Raw genomic sequence first — 18,253 nt, 5'->3', positions numbered from 1 at the left:
ATATATATATATAAACATTATTATTAATATGTATTAAATTCTGACACCTTCTACAGCACGGGTGAACCTTGAAAGCATTATGCACAGTGAAATAGGCTGGATGCAAACAGCAGATTTTGTATGATTCCACTTCTGTGAGGTACCTGGAATAGGCAAATAACATTGGGACAGAAAATAGAGCTCATGGCTGTAATCCCAGCATTGAGGAAGTTGAGGCAGGAGGATCACCATGAGTTCGAGGCCAGCCTGGGCTACAGAGTGACTCAAGGGGCAGCTTGGATTACATAGCAACTCTTTTTGAGAAAAAAAGGAAAGTAGAGTAGAGGTTAGAAGGGATGAGGGGGAAGAGAGAGTGGAGGGTTCGTGTTGAATGGTGCAGAGTTGCTGTGTGAGATAATGAAAAAGCTTAGACATGTGTAGTGCTGATGATTGCAGGACAGTGTGAGTGTACTTAACACCCCGGAAGTGAATACTTAAACGTGGTTGAAAGGGTAAATGTTATGTATATTTTGCCACAGAAAAGAAGAAAAAACCCAAATAAATTTGATTGTATGTTTTTGGACTATAACAGCAATACTTATTTGTGCTAGAAAATTCATGAGGGGGACAGAAAAGGAAAACGAAGCAAGTCACCTGTAGTTCCATCACTCAGCTCACTCACTATTATAGCCTATGCTGGCCTCAAACTTCCAGCCCTCCACCTCAGCCTTCCAAGAACCAGGGTTACAAGTGTGTACACTAGCGTGGAGAGACAAGAGAGTTGCATAAACTTTTAATATTTCAGTATGATCACATGTACTTTTAACTATGTGGCCCTCATCAGTAAAGATGGTAGTGCTTTCTACAACTTCCTATGTAAGTGGTGCAATGACACTTGCTTATTCCCTGGTGAAATTTTGGCAATTTAATCTACCATCAGGAAAGAAATAAAAAAGGTCTCTGACTAGTGGAAAACAGCTACCATGAGGGCATTCTGTTGCAAAGCCATTCTCCGCAGAAGTGTTTCTCTGGCCTTAACCACATCATGGGGACAGCTTCAACGAAGGGCACAGACACCTGGCATCAGCAGGTCTGGGTCCAGCCACAGCTGTAGGGAAAATATGGAACAGGGCTTTAAAATCTTTGGTCATTTTCATGCTACACGCTGAGCCCTGGGGCAGCATTGCATTTAGAGCGTGGAGATTCAAGTCCTTTTTATTCTGAGTGTGGCTGTTGCTGTGAGAGAGACAGTGAGGATTCTTACCTCTTGTGTTCACCTTCACTGGCTGCCTCCAAGACCTTCCAATAGGAGCTCCGGTGAAAGGTCCCTCAGCCAGAGAAGGATGCTGGGGCTTTGCTGGTCTGCCTTTGCCTGTTTGCAGTGTGATCTTGCTTACAGCCCGAAAGGGACTTCCCTCAGGTCGTGGGATTTCTGAGAAAGCTGGGGCAAGTCCCGGAAATGGCCAGATGCTGTGGATCCTATAGCAGGGGCCAGTGTATTTCTAAGCTTTGGGGAAACTCTTCCTGGGCTAGGAAGTGTTTCTGCATTTCTGCATTCTGCATTTCTCCCTCAGAGAAACCTCCCAATGTCAAAGGAAACAGGAAAAGACCCAATGGATGGGATGACTATTCCAGACAACTATTAAGCATTTCAATGGGCTCCTTTTGACTGTCGGAATGAGATTTAGTTGCCTTCCCAAGTGAAAATGTGATAGTATTAAAGATGGGGGTGTAGCTCAGTGGTAGAGCGCTTGCCTAGCGTGTGGAAGGCCCTGGGTTCCAGTCCCAGGACTACAAAAAAAAAAAAAAAAAAAAAAGGCAAGACATCCTCCAGTTGGCCCAAGAGATGCCATAATCTTGTTTTGCAAGAGTTATCTTGATTGTGAAATACGTGACAGGAAAGTAATTCATCCTCATTAAATACAGTTGGATTCCATGCACAAACAAATGCTATCCTTTGAAAAGTCACTTACCACAGAAGGCCACCCAGTTACTCCCTAATGTTGTCATGGCTCAGAATACCAGAATTTTCCCTCAGAATGAGTTTATGGATCGTGTGATGGCCTTTACATTGCATGTACTGTATATATGTTTGTCATAAAATGAGTGTCAACATTATGGTAGGAAAGGAAAATTGCCATGTTTTAAAAGTGACTTCACTGGTTTCCTTGCAGTCTTACATCACTGTTACCATCTGCTTTTGTGGTTTTTTTATTCCTGAGTTAGTATAGGTCCAGTCATCTTAAATGAAAAAGATTCCCCTTAGGCTGGGGATTCACATAACCTATAGCAATCTCTAGACTAACCCCTTTTAAAATAGCGCATATTAATTATATGGAATAGTGGGTTTCATTGTGGCATTTTTATACATGCTTATAACATAATTTGATCCAATCCTCCCATTCTCCCCTCCTGGGACTTCCCTTACCCTCCCCTACTTCCCTCATCCTGCTGGTCCTCTTCTGCTTGTGTAATAGTCTCCCTCCTGCTTCTGTATTGCCCCCCTCACACCGGATTCCACATGTGAGAGAATCCCTGCGATATTTGACTGAGTCTGGCTTCTTTTGCTTAACATGATGTTCTCCAGCTCCATCCATTTTTCTCGCAAATAAAATGATTTCATTGCTCTTTATGTCTGAATAATACTCCATTGTGTATATATATCACATTTTCTTTATCCAGCCATATGTTGACAGGCACCTAGGCAGATTCTATAGCTTGGTGTTGTGAATTGTGCCACGATCAACATAGGAATCTCTAGAATTTTAAAATGCCTTATATGAGAATTTGGTTAAAAATTTATGTCTAAAAGACATCAAACTTTTGGAGCACTGTGTTACGCACATAGCAGGGGCTTAATAAATACTCATTGGTGGATGTATCTTGGAAACCAAAGGAAATTTTGACCACTTGCTCCAAATTCCTTATACTCCAAAGTTTCTCTTTCATCTTTTGAAACACTGTACCAATCAGAAATCAACAATATGAATCCAGTTTGTAAGAGAAAAAATAGAAAATGGACAAACATCAAAATGTCAGTAGTGGGCATCTGTGGGTGGTAGGTTTCTAAGTGATTTTTTTCTTTGTTACGTTTCTGGATTAAGGATTTTTTATTGATCCCAGCACTTGGGAGGTTGAGACAGGAAGATCCAGCATTCTAGGCCAGCCTGAGTTGCCTAGTGAGACCCTGTCTCAAAAGAAAAAAGAGTATTCTTCATTGAACATGTATTGTTTTTATAATTACACAAAACCAATAATCTATACATAAAAATAATGCAACTTGTTTGTATGAAGCTAGTAAAGCAGTGGTTTTAACCTTGGATCACATAGTTTTTGAAATTTTGGTGTGCTCTCGACCTCTTACCGGAATGAAGTACATCCGGCATTTTCCATATGATTTCAGTGTCACAGATCCCACGTAGCCCATCCAAGGCTCACTGAAAATCCTCTGTTAGAACTACTTTAAGATGTGGATAAAATGCCACCCTAAAAGGGGATAGCTGTCAATTAAGTGCAGAAGAGTCACATGCATGTTGTTGATATCATTTGAGGGGGGCATCTGATTCTTAGCACAGGCCTTGCTTCAGGCTGTTCAAATTAATCAAGTAGCCCTCGTAAATGAGTGTGCTGTTCTTGTGTAGGCCCATGGCTCTGGGGGCTGTGGCCCTGGGGGCTGCAGCAGAGTAAAATTAAAGCCCTGAGAGTGCAGCTGAGCCTAGGGCTCGTATCTGTGCGGATAACTACCCCCCACCATTTCCCAGTTGGGATTTTCTCCAGCAGCAACACAGAACACAGGTTGGAAGCCTCTTGGGGAAGCACCAGATAAAACCCGAGCAGGGGTTTGATCTTGAGCCAGGGAGTGGGAGTGGATGTGGTGCAAAATGACAAAGGGTTTGTGAGAGCGCTGTTGGCCCGTGGGTCCCAGTTGAACCGAAAATGAAAGCAGAACAAGAATGCACTCAAATTGAGAGAGTAGCAAGGGTAATGTCGGTCCAGCAGAAAAATGTACTGAGGAGAAGGTGCGGAGATTCTTTTCTAGGAAAGATGTTTTGGCAGTGTGATAGCACTTCAACCAAATGCCACATGTGGAGCCTATGTGGGCAGGGTTGCTCGTAGATTAGGATCTCCTGGTACCGTTTGCAGGGGTGCAGGTTAGCACTGCAAAATGGAGATACTTAGGTAAGGGTGTGGGGGACTGCTTCTTGGCAGTGCTTCTTGTATCCAAGGCCGGCCTCGGGTTCTGGGTTTGTGTGACACAGCACACACTTTAGAGTACTTTCAGGAGAGGAAGTGAGGAAATGTACAGAACTGTGAGCACATTCAGCACATTCGTGAAATGTGAGTTCCAGGGATGGAAGGATAGAGAGAGGGACAGGTTGTTTGGAAGGAAGTTTGGCAAGGGGAAAACTATTACTGGCACAAATGGAGTGTTGCGTGAGTCATCAACTTCCTTTCAGGTTTTGATAAATGTCCAACAAACACTGTTTTCAACTTCCTGACACTTGACATTTCTTTGTGTAGATATGCCTTGTTTGATGAAAACTTCAGACATGATACTGTGAATTTACCAAAAGATAAATTAGTGGGTGATGATTCATGCTATTAGCGTGGTCAGGAGCAGAGCTCTCGCACAGCTACCCTATTATGTAAATTTCAGTGAGAGTTTTGGAGACTGTAGTCATTTTGGAAAGATTAAAAGAGGCAGAAAACCTTAATGCTGAGTGCCACAATGTATTGACAGTGGATCTGTAGTTTACTTATCCAGTCATTCAGATTAAGACGTGGGGGAGCTGGGGACATAACAGTAAATACGGCAAAATCTCTGTAATTACAGAGCTTGCTTTCTAGTAGGGGGAGAGGAGGAATGAAAGGAAACAGACAAGTCCTAACTGCACCGGGCACTGCAAGTATGGGCCAGGATGGGGAAGGAAGCAAAGTGCTCGGACTGGGTTTAAGATGAGTAGCTTTTGATGGGAGAGAGGGGCCACCTGGACCTGGATAGATCAGGCAGCGTGCTGGGGGCTTGGAGTGGAATGGAGGAGAGAACCGGACCAGGCAGAGGGGACAGGAAGGAAGGGCAAGGGTAGGATAATACAGGCCATTATGGGACTTGCTCATGATGGTTGGAGGGCCTGGGTTAGAGGCTGGGGGTGCAGTGTAGATCACAGAAATCTTAGAAGTCTCACTGAACCATTTGGGCTTTATTCTCCAGGCTCTGGTGAGCCATTGAGGGGATTTAAACAAAGCAATACTATTCTCCAAATTATGTCTCATTAAAAATTTATCTGTTTTAGATCAAATGAAACAATGAAAAGTTGTTGGGACCAAACTAAGTACAGATTGGCAAATGTTCTTTTCAAAATTAAGTAGGTTAATTTAATCTATGTCACTCAAAGGAGATCCGAACATTCTCCACCCTTTACAGAAAGACTTTTCATACAAACAACTCTCACTTTTTTTGCCTCAATAGTTTTGTATGCAACTCTAGTGAGTAGTTTTCCATAATTCATTGTATTGCTTCTGGAAAATATAGACAATGGGGCAAATTTTCAGCCTATGCTGTCATTGTATGGATTAATTTCCATTAGTGCTGTTCTTCTGGCTTTCAGTGCATAAATATGAGTAAAACATCTGTTCATGTCATTCCCCCTCTTAAAAACCTCTGCCGACTCTCTATTGCCTACACTAGAAAACAGTCCAAACTCATTGCCTTGGCATACGTGGTCCTCTGTAAACAGGCTCTCAGCTCTTCTCAGCCGTTTCTCCCTTTGTTGTCCATCCCCAGACGCACTGAGTGACACTTTTATTCTTCCGCGCTATTCGGCTCTCTCCTTTCCTGTGCTGCCTTCATTCACCTCGCCTGCCATGGGAATTGTTACCCAGCCTTCACAGCGCAGCTCAAATGTTTCTTCTTGGAGCCTCCTTTACCAGTGGAATGGCTCACTCCCTTTCCTGTGTCCACAGAGAGCTTTCTGTGTCCCCTTCCTAGCGCTTGCTCTGTCCCATTGTAGCTCTTTGTTGGGTTCTGGCTCGCTCTTTAACTCATGAGCTCATTAAAGTTATGCTTTATATCTTTCTCATCTTTTTCTTTCCAGATTTGTAGCCCACGCCTGGCACATGATTGGTGCTCAGTGAATGTATAGAATTAAGTTATATACTCGCATTTCCCTTCATTTGTGCTTACGAGTGCTCAGGAAATGACAGCAGCAGCGAGCTGCACTTCTGTAGCAGCCTGGTCCGTGAAATCCAGGACGGCGGTATGGGAGCATCAGACCTTGAAACTTAACCATTCCGATGAGGAGCAACAGGGTTTCTGTAAGGGAAACTCATCACTTACTAAATCCTGGGTGTTTTTTCTTTTCTTTTGTGTATAAAAGGAAGTGAAACTGGGTAGGTTGTTCTTTGTTTCTCTTTCAGTTTTCTTAGCAGCTTTATTGAGATATTATTCACATACCATACAATTCACCCATTTCAAGTGAGGCTTTCAGTAGTTTTTAGTATATTCACAGAGATGTGACAGCGTCACTACAATTAATTTTAGAATGTTTTCATCCCTCAAGGTTATTTACTCAAAGAGGATCAAAGCTTTTTCATTGGGGTCAATTCCTAAGACTTATTTCAAGTAGTATATCTAACAATAGGGCATTTGTCATAGAGAACATTGGTTTAAAGAAGAAAACAAAGATTAGAGCTAGGACTGGCCTTATTTTGTTTGTTTTAGAAGATGTGTGAAAAAGCTGAACACTTAAGGGATGGTTACCCATGGGATGCTGGTCTGATATAATACTCTACCTAACGGTAAAGACAGGGTAACCTACGGGATCTGAGACTTCATAAAGGTGTATAATATGGACAAGAAAGTGAGAGATGTGTTTCTAGATGCATAAAAGTTGAGAAAAAATTAAACTTATTAACAGAAGTGTGAGCTATGAGCTTAATTAAACCAGATTAAAGCAACATGGGTGTAATTGGAGACTGGTCACTGAGAACCATCTGCTGGGGTGTGTGTGGGCCAATAGGACAGTGAAATGCAGGGCACAATTCGGGAAAGGTTTTGTTAGCCATCTGTAGATTCCTGCCTCACCTCACCAAAATATGGAACCTAGCTGAAGCAGATGTGCCTGTAGAGTCACATAAGGTAAGGATGGACCAGGCCACTATATGCAGGATATATGATATCCTGTAATGTTATACCAAGAGCTGGGACATCTGTTGACATTTTAGAGGTAAATTTAAGAAAAGGTCAAAGAAACTATCACTATTTACCTTAAACAGCTTTTGGAATACATACCTCATGCCCCAGTATAGACTTAAAATATCCATGGGTGCATTTTTGCCCCTATCAAAGTTAGTTCTCAAAATGGAGCCTTTGAATTTCTTTACTCCATCAAGAGCAGATTAATTCAGTGGGTAGGCTGATGGTCAGATCCAGTGTGGAGAAAGATGTGTGGCTGCTGTATAGGTCACTGAACTTCTGTAATTGTTAAGGTTTTATTTTTGTCTTTCTTTTCCAAGACAGAGTTTCACTTTGCAGTTCAGGCTGGCCTTGAATGCACTTTGTAGCACAGGCTGTCCTTGAACTCTAAGTGATCCTCCTGCCTCAGTCTCCTGAGTGTTGGGATTCCAGGTTTGTGCCACCACACTCAGCTTCTCTGTTTGTTTTAATTGGATGTAAATAACTTAGCTGGCTAAATGCACATACCTATGGAACATCCGCATATTTTAGTTTTTTTCTGCTTAACCATGCAAAGTACATTATGTATAAAACTCAGGAAGGAGTCCATGTTTTTTGTTTGTTTGTTTCTACATTCCCAGCTCTCCTCCTCTTTGAGACAGGGTCTCGCGAAGTTGCGAAGTTGCTGAGACTGGGCTCAAACTTGACATCCTCTTGCCTCAGATTCCCAGGTTCTGGGATTGCATGGGTGCACCACCCTGACCTGCTGGGATTTCTTTTTGAGTCTTGATATGCTGCCAGGCTGGTCTTGAACCCCTGGACATGCAGGATTCCTCCGCCTCAGCCTCCAAACTAGATGGGGCTACAGAGGCACACCACTATGTCCACTGAGATTTTTGTTGTGTTGTTATAAGTTGTGGTGAGCACAAACATCGAAGACAGATTATAAATTAGTGATACCACAAAATAGGTAAAATCTAATTTCTCCTTGCATGAATGAATTACTTGCAGTAATTGTGTACGCCTATGAAAATGTGTTAAATTATTTGCTTTGTTTGCAAGTCATTACCTATAACCAAGGACTTTTCTTTTGTTGTCAGTAACAGTGTGGCAAAGAATAGGAATGATATGCATTTAATTTGGAATGATACTCTGTCTTTCTCAATTTATTCAGACCCTTCTTTTCATGTTTTCCCTCTTTTTCGTCTTACTTTTGAATCATTGGACTGCTTATGAACACAAAGTGAAAACAAATGTAGGAGGAGTTGAATTCAAATCAGTTTTCCTACCTGACAGCCAGCATGTTGAATAAAGATAATTATTGACTAAAATGGAGTTTGCAGTACAGAATTCATCAAAATTCTACTTATTTGTAGATAACTTAGATTATTTTCATGATAATTGAGTTGGATATAAAGGAAAACATTTGTTAACCAAGCATAAACTAAATACATATACTTTTGTCTTATATATATATATATATATATATATATATATATATAGTTTTATTTTGTAGAAAAGTCCTTTAGGTTTAAAAATAGTTCTTCAGAAACACTAAATCTATTGGAAGAGAAATTAGGTAAAAAACTTGAACACATAGGGGTAGGCAGAGAGTTCATGAACAAAAACCAAACTACACGGGAAATACTCCAAGAATCAACAACTGGGATCTCATCTTACTGAAAAGCTTTTGCACATCTAAAGAAATCACCAGCAGAGTAAAAATCCACAAATTAGGAAAAAACTTTAGCTGACTATCCCTTGGACAAAAACTTCTATCTAGAACATACAAAGAATTAAAAAACATCACCCTCCCATATTTAAAGACTTAATCCAAAAATGGGCATCTGAGATGAATATACACTTCTCAGATAAAGAAATACAAATGGGGGCTGGGGATTTAGCTCAGCCGCACAGCACCTGCCTGGCAAGTGCAAGGTCGTGAATTTGATTCCTGGTACTGGAAAAAACAAAAACAAAAACAAAAACAAAAGAAATACACATGGCAAATAAATAGAGGAGAAAACGTTCAATATCATTAGTCATTCGAGAAATGCAAATTAAAACAAAGTTGAGATTTCATCCCACCCCAGTAAGAATGGCTATCATTAAGAAATCAACCCATAACAAATGCTGGAGAGGCTGTGGAGAAATAGGAACTCTTCTCCTCTGCTGGTGAGAATGCAGACTGGTGAAAACACTGTGGAAATCAGTTTGGAGAATCCTCAGAAAACTAGGTCTAGAGATCCCATTCCACCCAGCTGTTCTCCTTCTGGGTATTTTTCCACAAGATCTGAAAACATCATATCACAGCGATATATGTGCACCTATGTTTATAGCAGTGCAATTTGTAATAGCTAAATCGTGGAAGCAATCCAAATGTCTATCCACTGAGGAATGGATAAAAAAGTTATGGTACTTTTATATAATGGAATATTACTCAGCTATAAAAAAGATAAACTCAAGGCTTTTATACTAAATGGTCACAACTAGGGACCATACTCATAAGTGAAATAAATCAGACCCGCATGTGCAAACAACATATTGTCTCACTAGTGTAAGAACCTGACAGAGCGAATAAAAATTAGGAGATATGGTAGATATTGTGAAATGAAAGGAAACTGCTCAAAAGTAAAGAACAACTAGGATGAGGGAAAAGAGAAAAGAAAGAAGGGGGAAATTATGTATATATGTATACAAAGGATAACTAACATACCTGAACTACTGACTTCTATTGCTTTTTTGAAAGAAACACTTAATGTTTAATTGTTGGATCAATCTTACAGGTCTATATTTGTTTTCCTGAGTAACCATGTTGAAGATATCAATATGTAGTACAACAACCATTGTTAATTTCCTATCACCTTGTCTGAAATTCAGTATTACTTGTATTGTTTTTGTGTTATTTTGTAAATGTATGTGTGTTTGTTAATATGTTTTCATTCGTTTATCTAAAGATTTTATGTAAGTAGCTAAGTAGGTTTGGAAAAGGAAAATAATTTAGCATTTTAAAAATTTCTTCCCTATGCTGTAACTCTAAAAAGAAAAAAATGGGTTTTGTTTTCCTCAGTGTTTGTGTTACATTTTAGGTACCTTTGAAATCTCCTTTTGCTGATTCTTAGAACAGTAAGTCATTGTTCCTAAATTAAAGCTGGAAACTGAAAACTAACTTTGAACGGGGTCAGCAGTGACTTGTTCTCTGCTGTGTGCTACCATTTTGCCTTGGAAGGTGTACATGTAAGCTCATTCTCTGTATTATTCAGCTGGTTGTTGCTCACAACCACAAATATCTCTGGCTTTATGGTTCTCACGGCTCTCTACTAAATTCTGTGGAGGATATTGAAATGAATTAGACACGGTCCCTTCACAGTGTCTTACTGTTGTTTTTTCATAATTTGATTCTTACCCACATGAAGTTGAATTTGCCAATTCCTTTCCCGAAAGTAAAAGACCTAAGGTGCTAATCCCTGCTCGTTGATGGCAAATGCTAAATTGGAAGCAACAGTTTAGAAACGCAAAACTCCTTATCCAATTACATTACAAGCACTCTAGGCCAGCCATGTTCAGCACCATCAGGGTGAGGAGAAGGCAAGACCTCAAGGTAAAAATGATAGTTTATTAAAAATCCTAAATGCAAGGACCATCCAAGGAAATAAAACATGGTAAGAGTGAGCGTGACGAAATGTTTTGTTTCTGTTAAGTTCCGGGCACAAAGGTTTGCATCCATCATGGTTAACACCACCGCTGGCTCGGGAATCCATCACATATGGAGTTGAGTCCCAGCCCCATGAATGTGTGACACTAGATCTGCTTAAGCTTCTTCTTCCTCTGTAAAATGAGAATCATAAAAGAACCTCCCTTGCAAGGTTTTTGAGAGTACTAAATGAGATAATAGGTATGCAGTGCTTAACTTGATAGTGATGCTATGCTTAATAGAAATAGCAAGACAAATACAAGGCACTATTGTATTTCCCTCCATACCAGCAGCTTAAGATCCTGCTGAGGAGACTAAGTAAACCACCCACAAAACAGTTAAGTGCCAGAGCGAGGCAGTATAATGAGTAAATGTCACAATGAATGATAGAGACGGTAAGGGCTGCAGGTGAGACAGGTGGTGGGTCAGCTGACTCAAGAACACTGTGGGCCAAGGTGTGGCTTATGACGCGTGATTCAGTGTTTTCCTTAAATGTACAGTTTTCCCCTTAGCTGGTTGCTTTAAGAAAGGTCTGTGTATTTTTTTCCATGCTAGGGATTGGACCCTGGGCTTTTCACTGAGCTTCATCCCCCATCCACCACCCACTCTACTTTTTAATTTGAGACAGCAAGTTCCTTTGTTGCCCTGGCTTGGAAGGTCTCCCTCTAGAACTCTGTAGTCTCTATTGATGGCATTTCTCACTTCTTTCAGTTTCACTATGACTCTTGCAGCTGCTCATCTCTAAACACCACTCTTCCCCCTTTTTAATTATTGGTGGGTGTTTGTAAATACAGCATAGTGAGTTCACTGGGGGAATTGATACATGCGTGTAACATGTCTCATCATTTTCAGTCCCTTTACCTGCTCTCCTGATCCTTTTCCTCATCTCCAGGAGTCTACCTTCTCGTTTCCTATCATCTCTCCTTTATTCATTTCTTTACACACAGTTCTGGCCGGCTTCCTAGTCTTGTACCTTACAGTATTTATGATGAAAGTCGAAGACAACATGGTCCGAGACCATAGGTACCCATACAGTGAAGTTCTTCGGGTTGACAGATGTAAATGGGAATAGATGGACTCATGCTTTAATGTGCAAAAGACTTGAGCAGTTGCTTTGCTGGAAGACATGGCTGTTGGAGGGTATAACAGCTGTGCAGAAGCCAAACGGTACATTAAGTTGTGACCACTTTTGTGGTCAATTTATCTGCCTTTCCAGTGAGGGTATGAGCTTTTGAAGAGCAAAGCCTGGTTCTTTTCATCTGTGCCTTACCACGGATGGGGGCCTGGACCTTCCTAGGAACTCAATAAATGAGTCAGACGCAGAACGTGCTTTGTTTTCTGTGCTGCCAGAAACGACATGCCCCCAGTGGCCATTTTGAGTGTCAAATGTTATTTTAAGATACTCTCTGGAGAAGGCACTCTGAACTCTGCTACAGATATCTTAAATGGAAGGAGAGCTGCATGAATAGGGGATCTGGAGAAAGCCCCAAGTGGAAGGATGATGAGAAGGAGGGAAACACCTCTACTTTGAGCATGCTACTTTTTTTTCCTAAAATGTGTTAGTTTCTATAAGAAAATGTTCAAATGCCATTGAAAGTGTGGTTTGGTCGTGATACTGCAAAACTGAGCTTGCAACTTCTGAGTGAAATTATTTTCATAAACCACTTTTTGCCATTCCTGTTTTTTGCCCCAGGACTGAATTTGGAGAATGGGTGGGCTGGTGGTAGGGGTGGAGGTACTTGGAGGCTTTGGAATTGGCCCTGTGCCTCACTGCTTAGCTTTCTGCCTGCTATCTGGTTTCCCTCCCAATGTGATAAAGGGGGCATTCTATGAAGCCAGTGCTCACTTTAGACTTGCAGAAGAGACATTCTTCAAATTCTTAAGGAGAACTAGTTTCCAAATTAAAGATTTACTGGGAAACTAATGACCTTTAGTGTAATAACTAAGCAGGAGTAACCCAGGCTGACTTTGGATTGTTTACAGAAAAACATATGGTTATTACTGTGCTTTTTTGTTTGTGTGTTTTTTGTCTTTTGTTGAGACAGGGTCTTGCTATGCAGTTCAGGCTGGCCTTGAGCTCACTTTATAGCCCTGGGTGGTCTTGAACTCGCAAGGATCCTCCTGCCTCAGCCTCCTGAGTGCTGCACTTACAGCCACGCGCCAACACGCCTGGCCTGTATTATTGTGTTTTAAATGAAGCTGAAAATATATGGTTAAGTTCCTAATGGTTGTACAAACAGGCCTACTACTCATGTATGCTTGTGAATACATAAGTCTTTGTCTAGTTGAGTGTATGCATACATGAGTATATTTACATATTTATTTGGGGATTAAAAGCTATATATATGTATATATATATATATATATATATATATATATAGTTAAGATGGTGAAAGATTAATTATCCTGTACAGTAGCTGTACAAGGACAACCATAAAATTGTAAGGTCTGAGTTGTGATGCTCATAGGGACTTTAGTTAGGACCTGTTTTTTTCTGTCTTTGGAACAAGAAGCAGACTGCAGCTGAGTCTGTGGGTGAGTTTCAGTTTTTGATTACCAGGCCGGGGAGATAGCTCAGTGGCACAAGCGCCTGCCTGGCCAGTGCAAGGTCCTGAGTTTGATTCCCGGTACCACCAAAAAAAAAAAAAAAAAAAATTCCTGCCATTTTTGATTACTGTCATTTCTCTCATATTCGAAATCAAAAAGTTTTCCCAATTTTGGAATTGTGCATTTCTTCCCAGTTTCAGGGTTCACACTTGAAAGTCCATTGAGATTTAGACCTTAGTTACTGTGTCCCAAACCGTTGTCCAAAACTTAGCATTTTAAAATTTCACTTTACTAAGCTTTAGGAAAAATGCCAATTTATTCTCCTTTATGGGAATCATATAAAGTTTTCTTTTTCAATAAACACATTTCATTGAAAATACTTGATTTAAGGGCTGAGGATATAGCTCAGTGGCACAGGGCCTGCCTGGCAAATGCAAGGTCCTGAGTTCAAGTCCTGGCACAAAAAAAAGAAAGAAAAGAAAATATTTGGTTTGAAAAAAAAAATATAAAATAAGTGATAGTACAGAAGGTGTGAGAAAAATCTGAGGATGTAAAATGCTGATAAGAAAAAAAAAGGGATCAGGAGCTGAGGATGTAGCTTAGCATTGAGAGCTCTTGCCTAATGTGTGCGAGGCTCTGTGTTTGATCTACAGCACCGCCGCCAAAATAAAAAAAATCTGAGTTTGAATTTTGATTCTGTTACTAAAGTAGACAGATGAAATTCAGTCTCTGAGCCAGTTTCCTTATGTATGAAGTTGAAATGATGGTATTTTCCTTGTCTACTTGACAGACTGTTTTATAAGAAACAATGTAAATAAAAGTGTTTTCTTAAGAGATCTTTAAATGAGTTAACGCGAATGTGCTAATAATATTACTAGTAAGTTATTTCAGGAGAGCTTAGATCTCAGTGAATGAGAACTTTCAAAGACAGATCGTTTTAGTTTGTTTTGTTTTGTTTTCCTCATGGTGACAACTGAGTAGGTTCCAAATTTAGGTTGATGGTTTTCCTGTCACTACTTAGAAGAAAAGACTAAAACATATGCTCACTGCTCTCCAGATTGCACAAATGCCTTTTGCTTTTACTTCACACTGTTATGGAACTGTGCAGGAGTTCTATACAATGGGACCTTGCTTTTATTTGATTATAAAGTCCCATTTATCACAGCACAGATTTCTGGAGTTATGAGAAAGCACCTATGCTGGGCATGGTGGCGCACACCTGTAATCACAGCACGTAGGAGGCTGAGGCAGGAGGATCACCGTGAGTTCAAGGCCAGCTATTTTCATTTTTAGAAGGCATGTACTATACATTTAAACAAGTGATTCATTTTGACACACACTTTTCCATATATATTTGACAGATACATTAGATAGCTGAAGTGAGTGCAGGACCCTGTCTCAAAAAAACAAAAAAAAGAAAAAGCACCTATGCAGGCCACTCATCATGCAAAACTGGGAGAAAGGGTAAATCAAAAACTGAGAGAAAAAAAAAAATGGGGGGGGGGTACACAAACTTGTCATCCTCCTGCCTTAGCTTCCCAGAAGTGCTGGGATCATAGGCATGTATGATTATGCCTGGCTCTAAAAAATCTTTTTTGAGTGTGGTAGAAACTTTATTTTGGGTAACCATAGAAGTCTAGTTATAGAATGATAAAACTGAATAGGAAGGTTAAATAAGGGATATGTTTTAAACTTCTGGGAAAAGCCACTATTAAATCATGATAACTCTACAAGTTAAAGGTTTCCCTTATCTATAGTACTAGCAGTTTATGCCTGAATCTTACTGAAAAGGAACTATAGGGCTTCAGTCCCCTCTGCTTTTTCTTCTTGTAGAGGTGAAGCTTGACTGACAGGCCCAGGTTGTCTATTAGGGAAATTTTTAAAGGACCGTTTGTATAGCTGCAAAGCTCCATTATTTCTTTTTCATGTGTTTTTCCATGAAAACTACTGCAACTTTTCTGCAGCAGAGCAAGGAAATGGGAGTGAAGACTCAGAATGCATAGTTTAATCAGTGTTAAATAAAAAGTGAACCCTTATTTTATATAACATGTATATCTGGGCTTTTAACACATGGGGAGCTGTTTTCATTTTTAGAAGGCATGTACTATACATTTAAACAAGTGATTCATTTTGACACATGCTTTTCCATATAAATTTGACAGCTACATTAGAAAGCTGAAGGAAGATTTTCTTTTTTGTTGATTTTTAGTTACTAGCCGGGGATATAGCTCGTGACATAGTTACTTAAAGCAGGTACTTGTGAAGTTATTATACAGCTATGTTACCATACTAATTCAACAAGTTAAATGTTGAATTTGAGGACTGTGTTTGCAATCTGTATTAGGAAGACAGTTGGCATCAAAAGCAAGACTTTTTAAATGTTTTCATTGCTGAAAGCTTGTTTCTTACATAGAGCTTTATTCATCCAACTTCTCAGAGGAATTGATCACAGGCTCCTAGTGTTAGACCTGGAAGATGCAGTCTGTTTCCTTTCATTTGAGTCCATGGAAACGTGGTAGGTATGCTGCAGAAGGTTAGATTTTACTATCAGAAAGTCTCTTGAGTTCCCCAGATAGGATTTCTTTTCTTCTGTTTCACCTCATTCTGTGCTAGTATTCACGGACATAATAGGGATGCTTAGCTTGCCTTGATCTCATGGTTCAACAAATCTAAATTTAAGACTTGAGAGATAAAGTGTATCTGTGTTAGGACCTTTTAGATTTGTTGAACAATGATTCTCATTGGTTTGAGTGCTTTAATCTTTCTAAGTAATCCTATAGAGGAAATTCTGAGATACTCTTCATATATGGAACTTCAATAGAGGTGTGACTTATCCTGAACAGTGTATACAAATCATTTTCAAATGATTGGGTGGATGCAGTATACTAAACTCTGCTTCAACTACTATGTACATAAATATAAATATAACCCTGACTCCAATAGGATATTTTTAATATATCTTATTTAAAATTTTTATTTTTGACTGATACACAACAAATATAAAAGTTTTACATATTATAGGGGATACCATGTAATGTTCCACACCTGCATACATGTGTAATGTTTAAATTAGGTTAGACAGATTTTCTTCTCAAATGTGTATCTATTTTTGAGACAGAGCCTTTCTGTGTAACACAGGCTGGCCTTGACTTCACTAAACTGCCCAGGCTGACTTGGAACTCGCAATCCTTCTACTTTAGGCCCCTGAGTATTAGAATTACAGGTGTGTGCTACCATGACAAACAACATTTATCATTTCTTTGTGGTGAAGTTTTAATATATCTTAAATTTGAGTTTTCTTTATGTGATTTATTATACATTTTTAATAAAATAATTTCATTTCAATAAAATATCATTATTAGAGATCAGTAATGTATGCCCAGTTTGATTTGCAATAATGTGTCAAGACATGGTTCTAGTTGAATCTGAGTATCTCCAAGTTCATTGCACGATTAGTCATTGGATTCCCCCCACACGCCAGGTACTGCTGCATGTGCTTGGGTTACAGCAGTAACTAAGTGAAGCAGTGTTCCTGTCCCCAGACAGGCAGAGATGTAAAAATGACGGTGAGTTCAGTAAAGGAGAAAATGATAGGAAGGTAGGTAGTGGGATGCTATTCCAAGTTCAGGACCTTGTACATCAGTGTCTTTATGTATTTCTGAGTGGTGGAAAAACACATGAAAAAGAAATAATGGAGCTTTGCAGCTATACAGCTATGTTTGAATTTCTGTTCTGAAAGTGGTCAAGGTACTTAACCCGGGTTAAGTCCAGGCTTCCTCATCTATAACATGGGGATAATGACTGGGGAAAAAGCCTATTTCATAGTATTATGCTTTAAAAATATACAGAAAACACTTAGCATGGTGCTCAGCATATAAAAAGGGCCCAGTAAATACCATTATGATTACTCTTATTACTAAGACATATTCTGGATTTCTTGGCTTCCTCGGCTCTGCTCCTTGTAACTTTAGTCTAAGGCTGGGGCCCTACTGTCAATGGCCTGCTCACCTGGAAGTCCAACGGGGACCCCCTAGCTCTACTACCTGGCATCTCATCCTTTCTCATCCTACCCACAGGATTGGACATCTCCAGTACTCGTGCTTACCCCACTATTCTAGAACTCGATACACTCTTTGGACGGGGTGCCTGGTAGAGAGAAAACACATGCATGTTGGTACTTTCTCCCCTTCAGTTACTCAGTGAATCGTGCATATTCAGAAAAGATCAACTTCTAAATATACCAATTTTGTTTCACTTAAAATTCAGTAAATTTTTGGAAAGCACACAAATAAGAATATGGTGCCATTTCTCCAGAATGCTTGTCTTTAGCAAGGGGAGTCTGTGTGTTTGGGTGTGTGTGCCTACTTATGGAAAGTATTTCTCTGGTGAAAGAGTCTCCTTTAAGTACTTATTCATATCAATAGTTCCTTTTCTTGTGAAATACTGTATTTTTAGTACATAGAGAGGACTTTCTCTCTTCTGAGTTTGCCCATAATAACTTTATTTTTGTCTCTTTGTAAAGGAAAAGGCCAAAGTTGTGGAGCCACTGGACTATGAGAATGTTATTGCCCAAAGGAAGACCCAGATTTACAGTGACCCCCTTAGAGACCTGCTCATGTTCCCGATGGAGGATATATCTGTGAGTTCACAAGCACTTTTGTAAAGAACAAAAACTCTATTTTCCAAGCCAATTCTCAGCAAGGATTACTTTGTCTTTCAGATTTCGGTGATAGGTCGCCAGCGCAGAACAGTACAATCAACTGTACCAGAAGATGCCGAAAAGAGGGCCCAGAGTTTATTTGTCAAAGAAGTAAGGGGCTTAATAGCCACAGAAGAACATTTATCATATATATATATAT

General features: G+C 39.8%; 1 protein-coding gene across 2 annotated transcripts in view; it reads left to right on the top strand.

The window, feature by feature from the left end:
- Dock11 (dedicator of cytokinesis 11) overlaps positions 1–18,253 on the top strand; it is a 192,474-nt gene that overhangs the window by 33,961 nt on the left and 140,260 nt on the right. For both annotated transcript variants that reach the window (XM_005410460.2, XM_005410459.2), the window contains exons 2-3: positions 17,917–18,033; positions 18,115–18,204. In XM_005410460.2, coding sequence (XP_005410517.1) covers positions 17,917–18,033; positions 18,115–18,204 — 207 coding nt within the window. The remainder of the gene's footprint in view (positions 1–17,916; positions 18,034–18,114; positions 18,205–18,253) is intronic.

Source organism: Chinchilla lanigera, unplaced genomic scaffold (assembly GCF_000276665.1).
Source record: "Chinchilla lanigera isolate Chin_1 unplaced genomic scaffold, ChiLan1.0 scaffold00133, whole genome shotgun sequence".
Taxonomy (NCBI): Eukaryota; Metazoa; Chordata; class Mammalia; order Rodentia; family Chinchillidae; genus Chinchilla; species Chinchilla lanigera.
The sequence above is the reverse complement of the archived record's forward strand: the minus strand, read 5'-3'. Positions and strand labels throughout refer to the sequence as shown.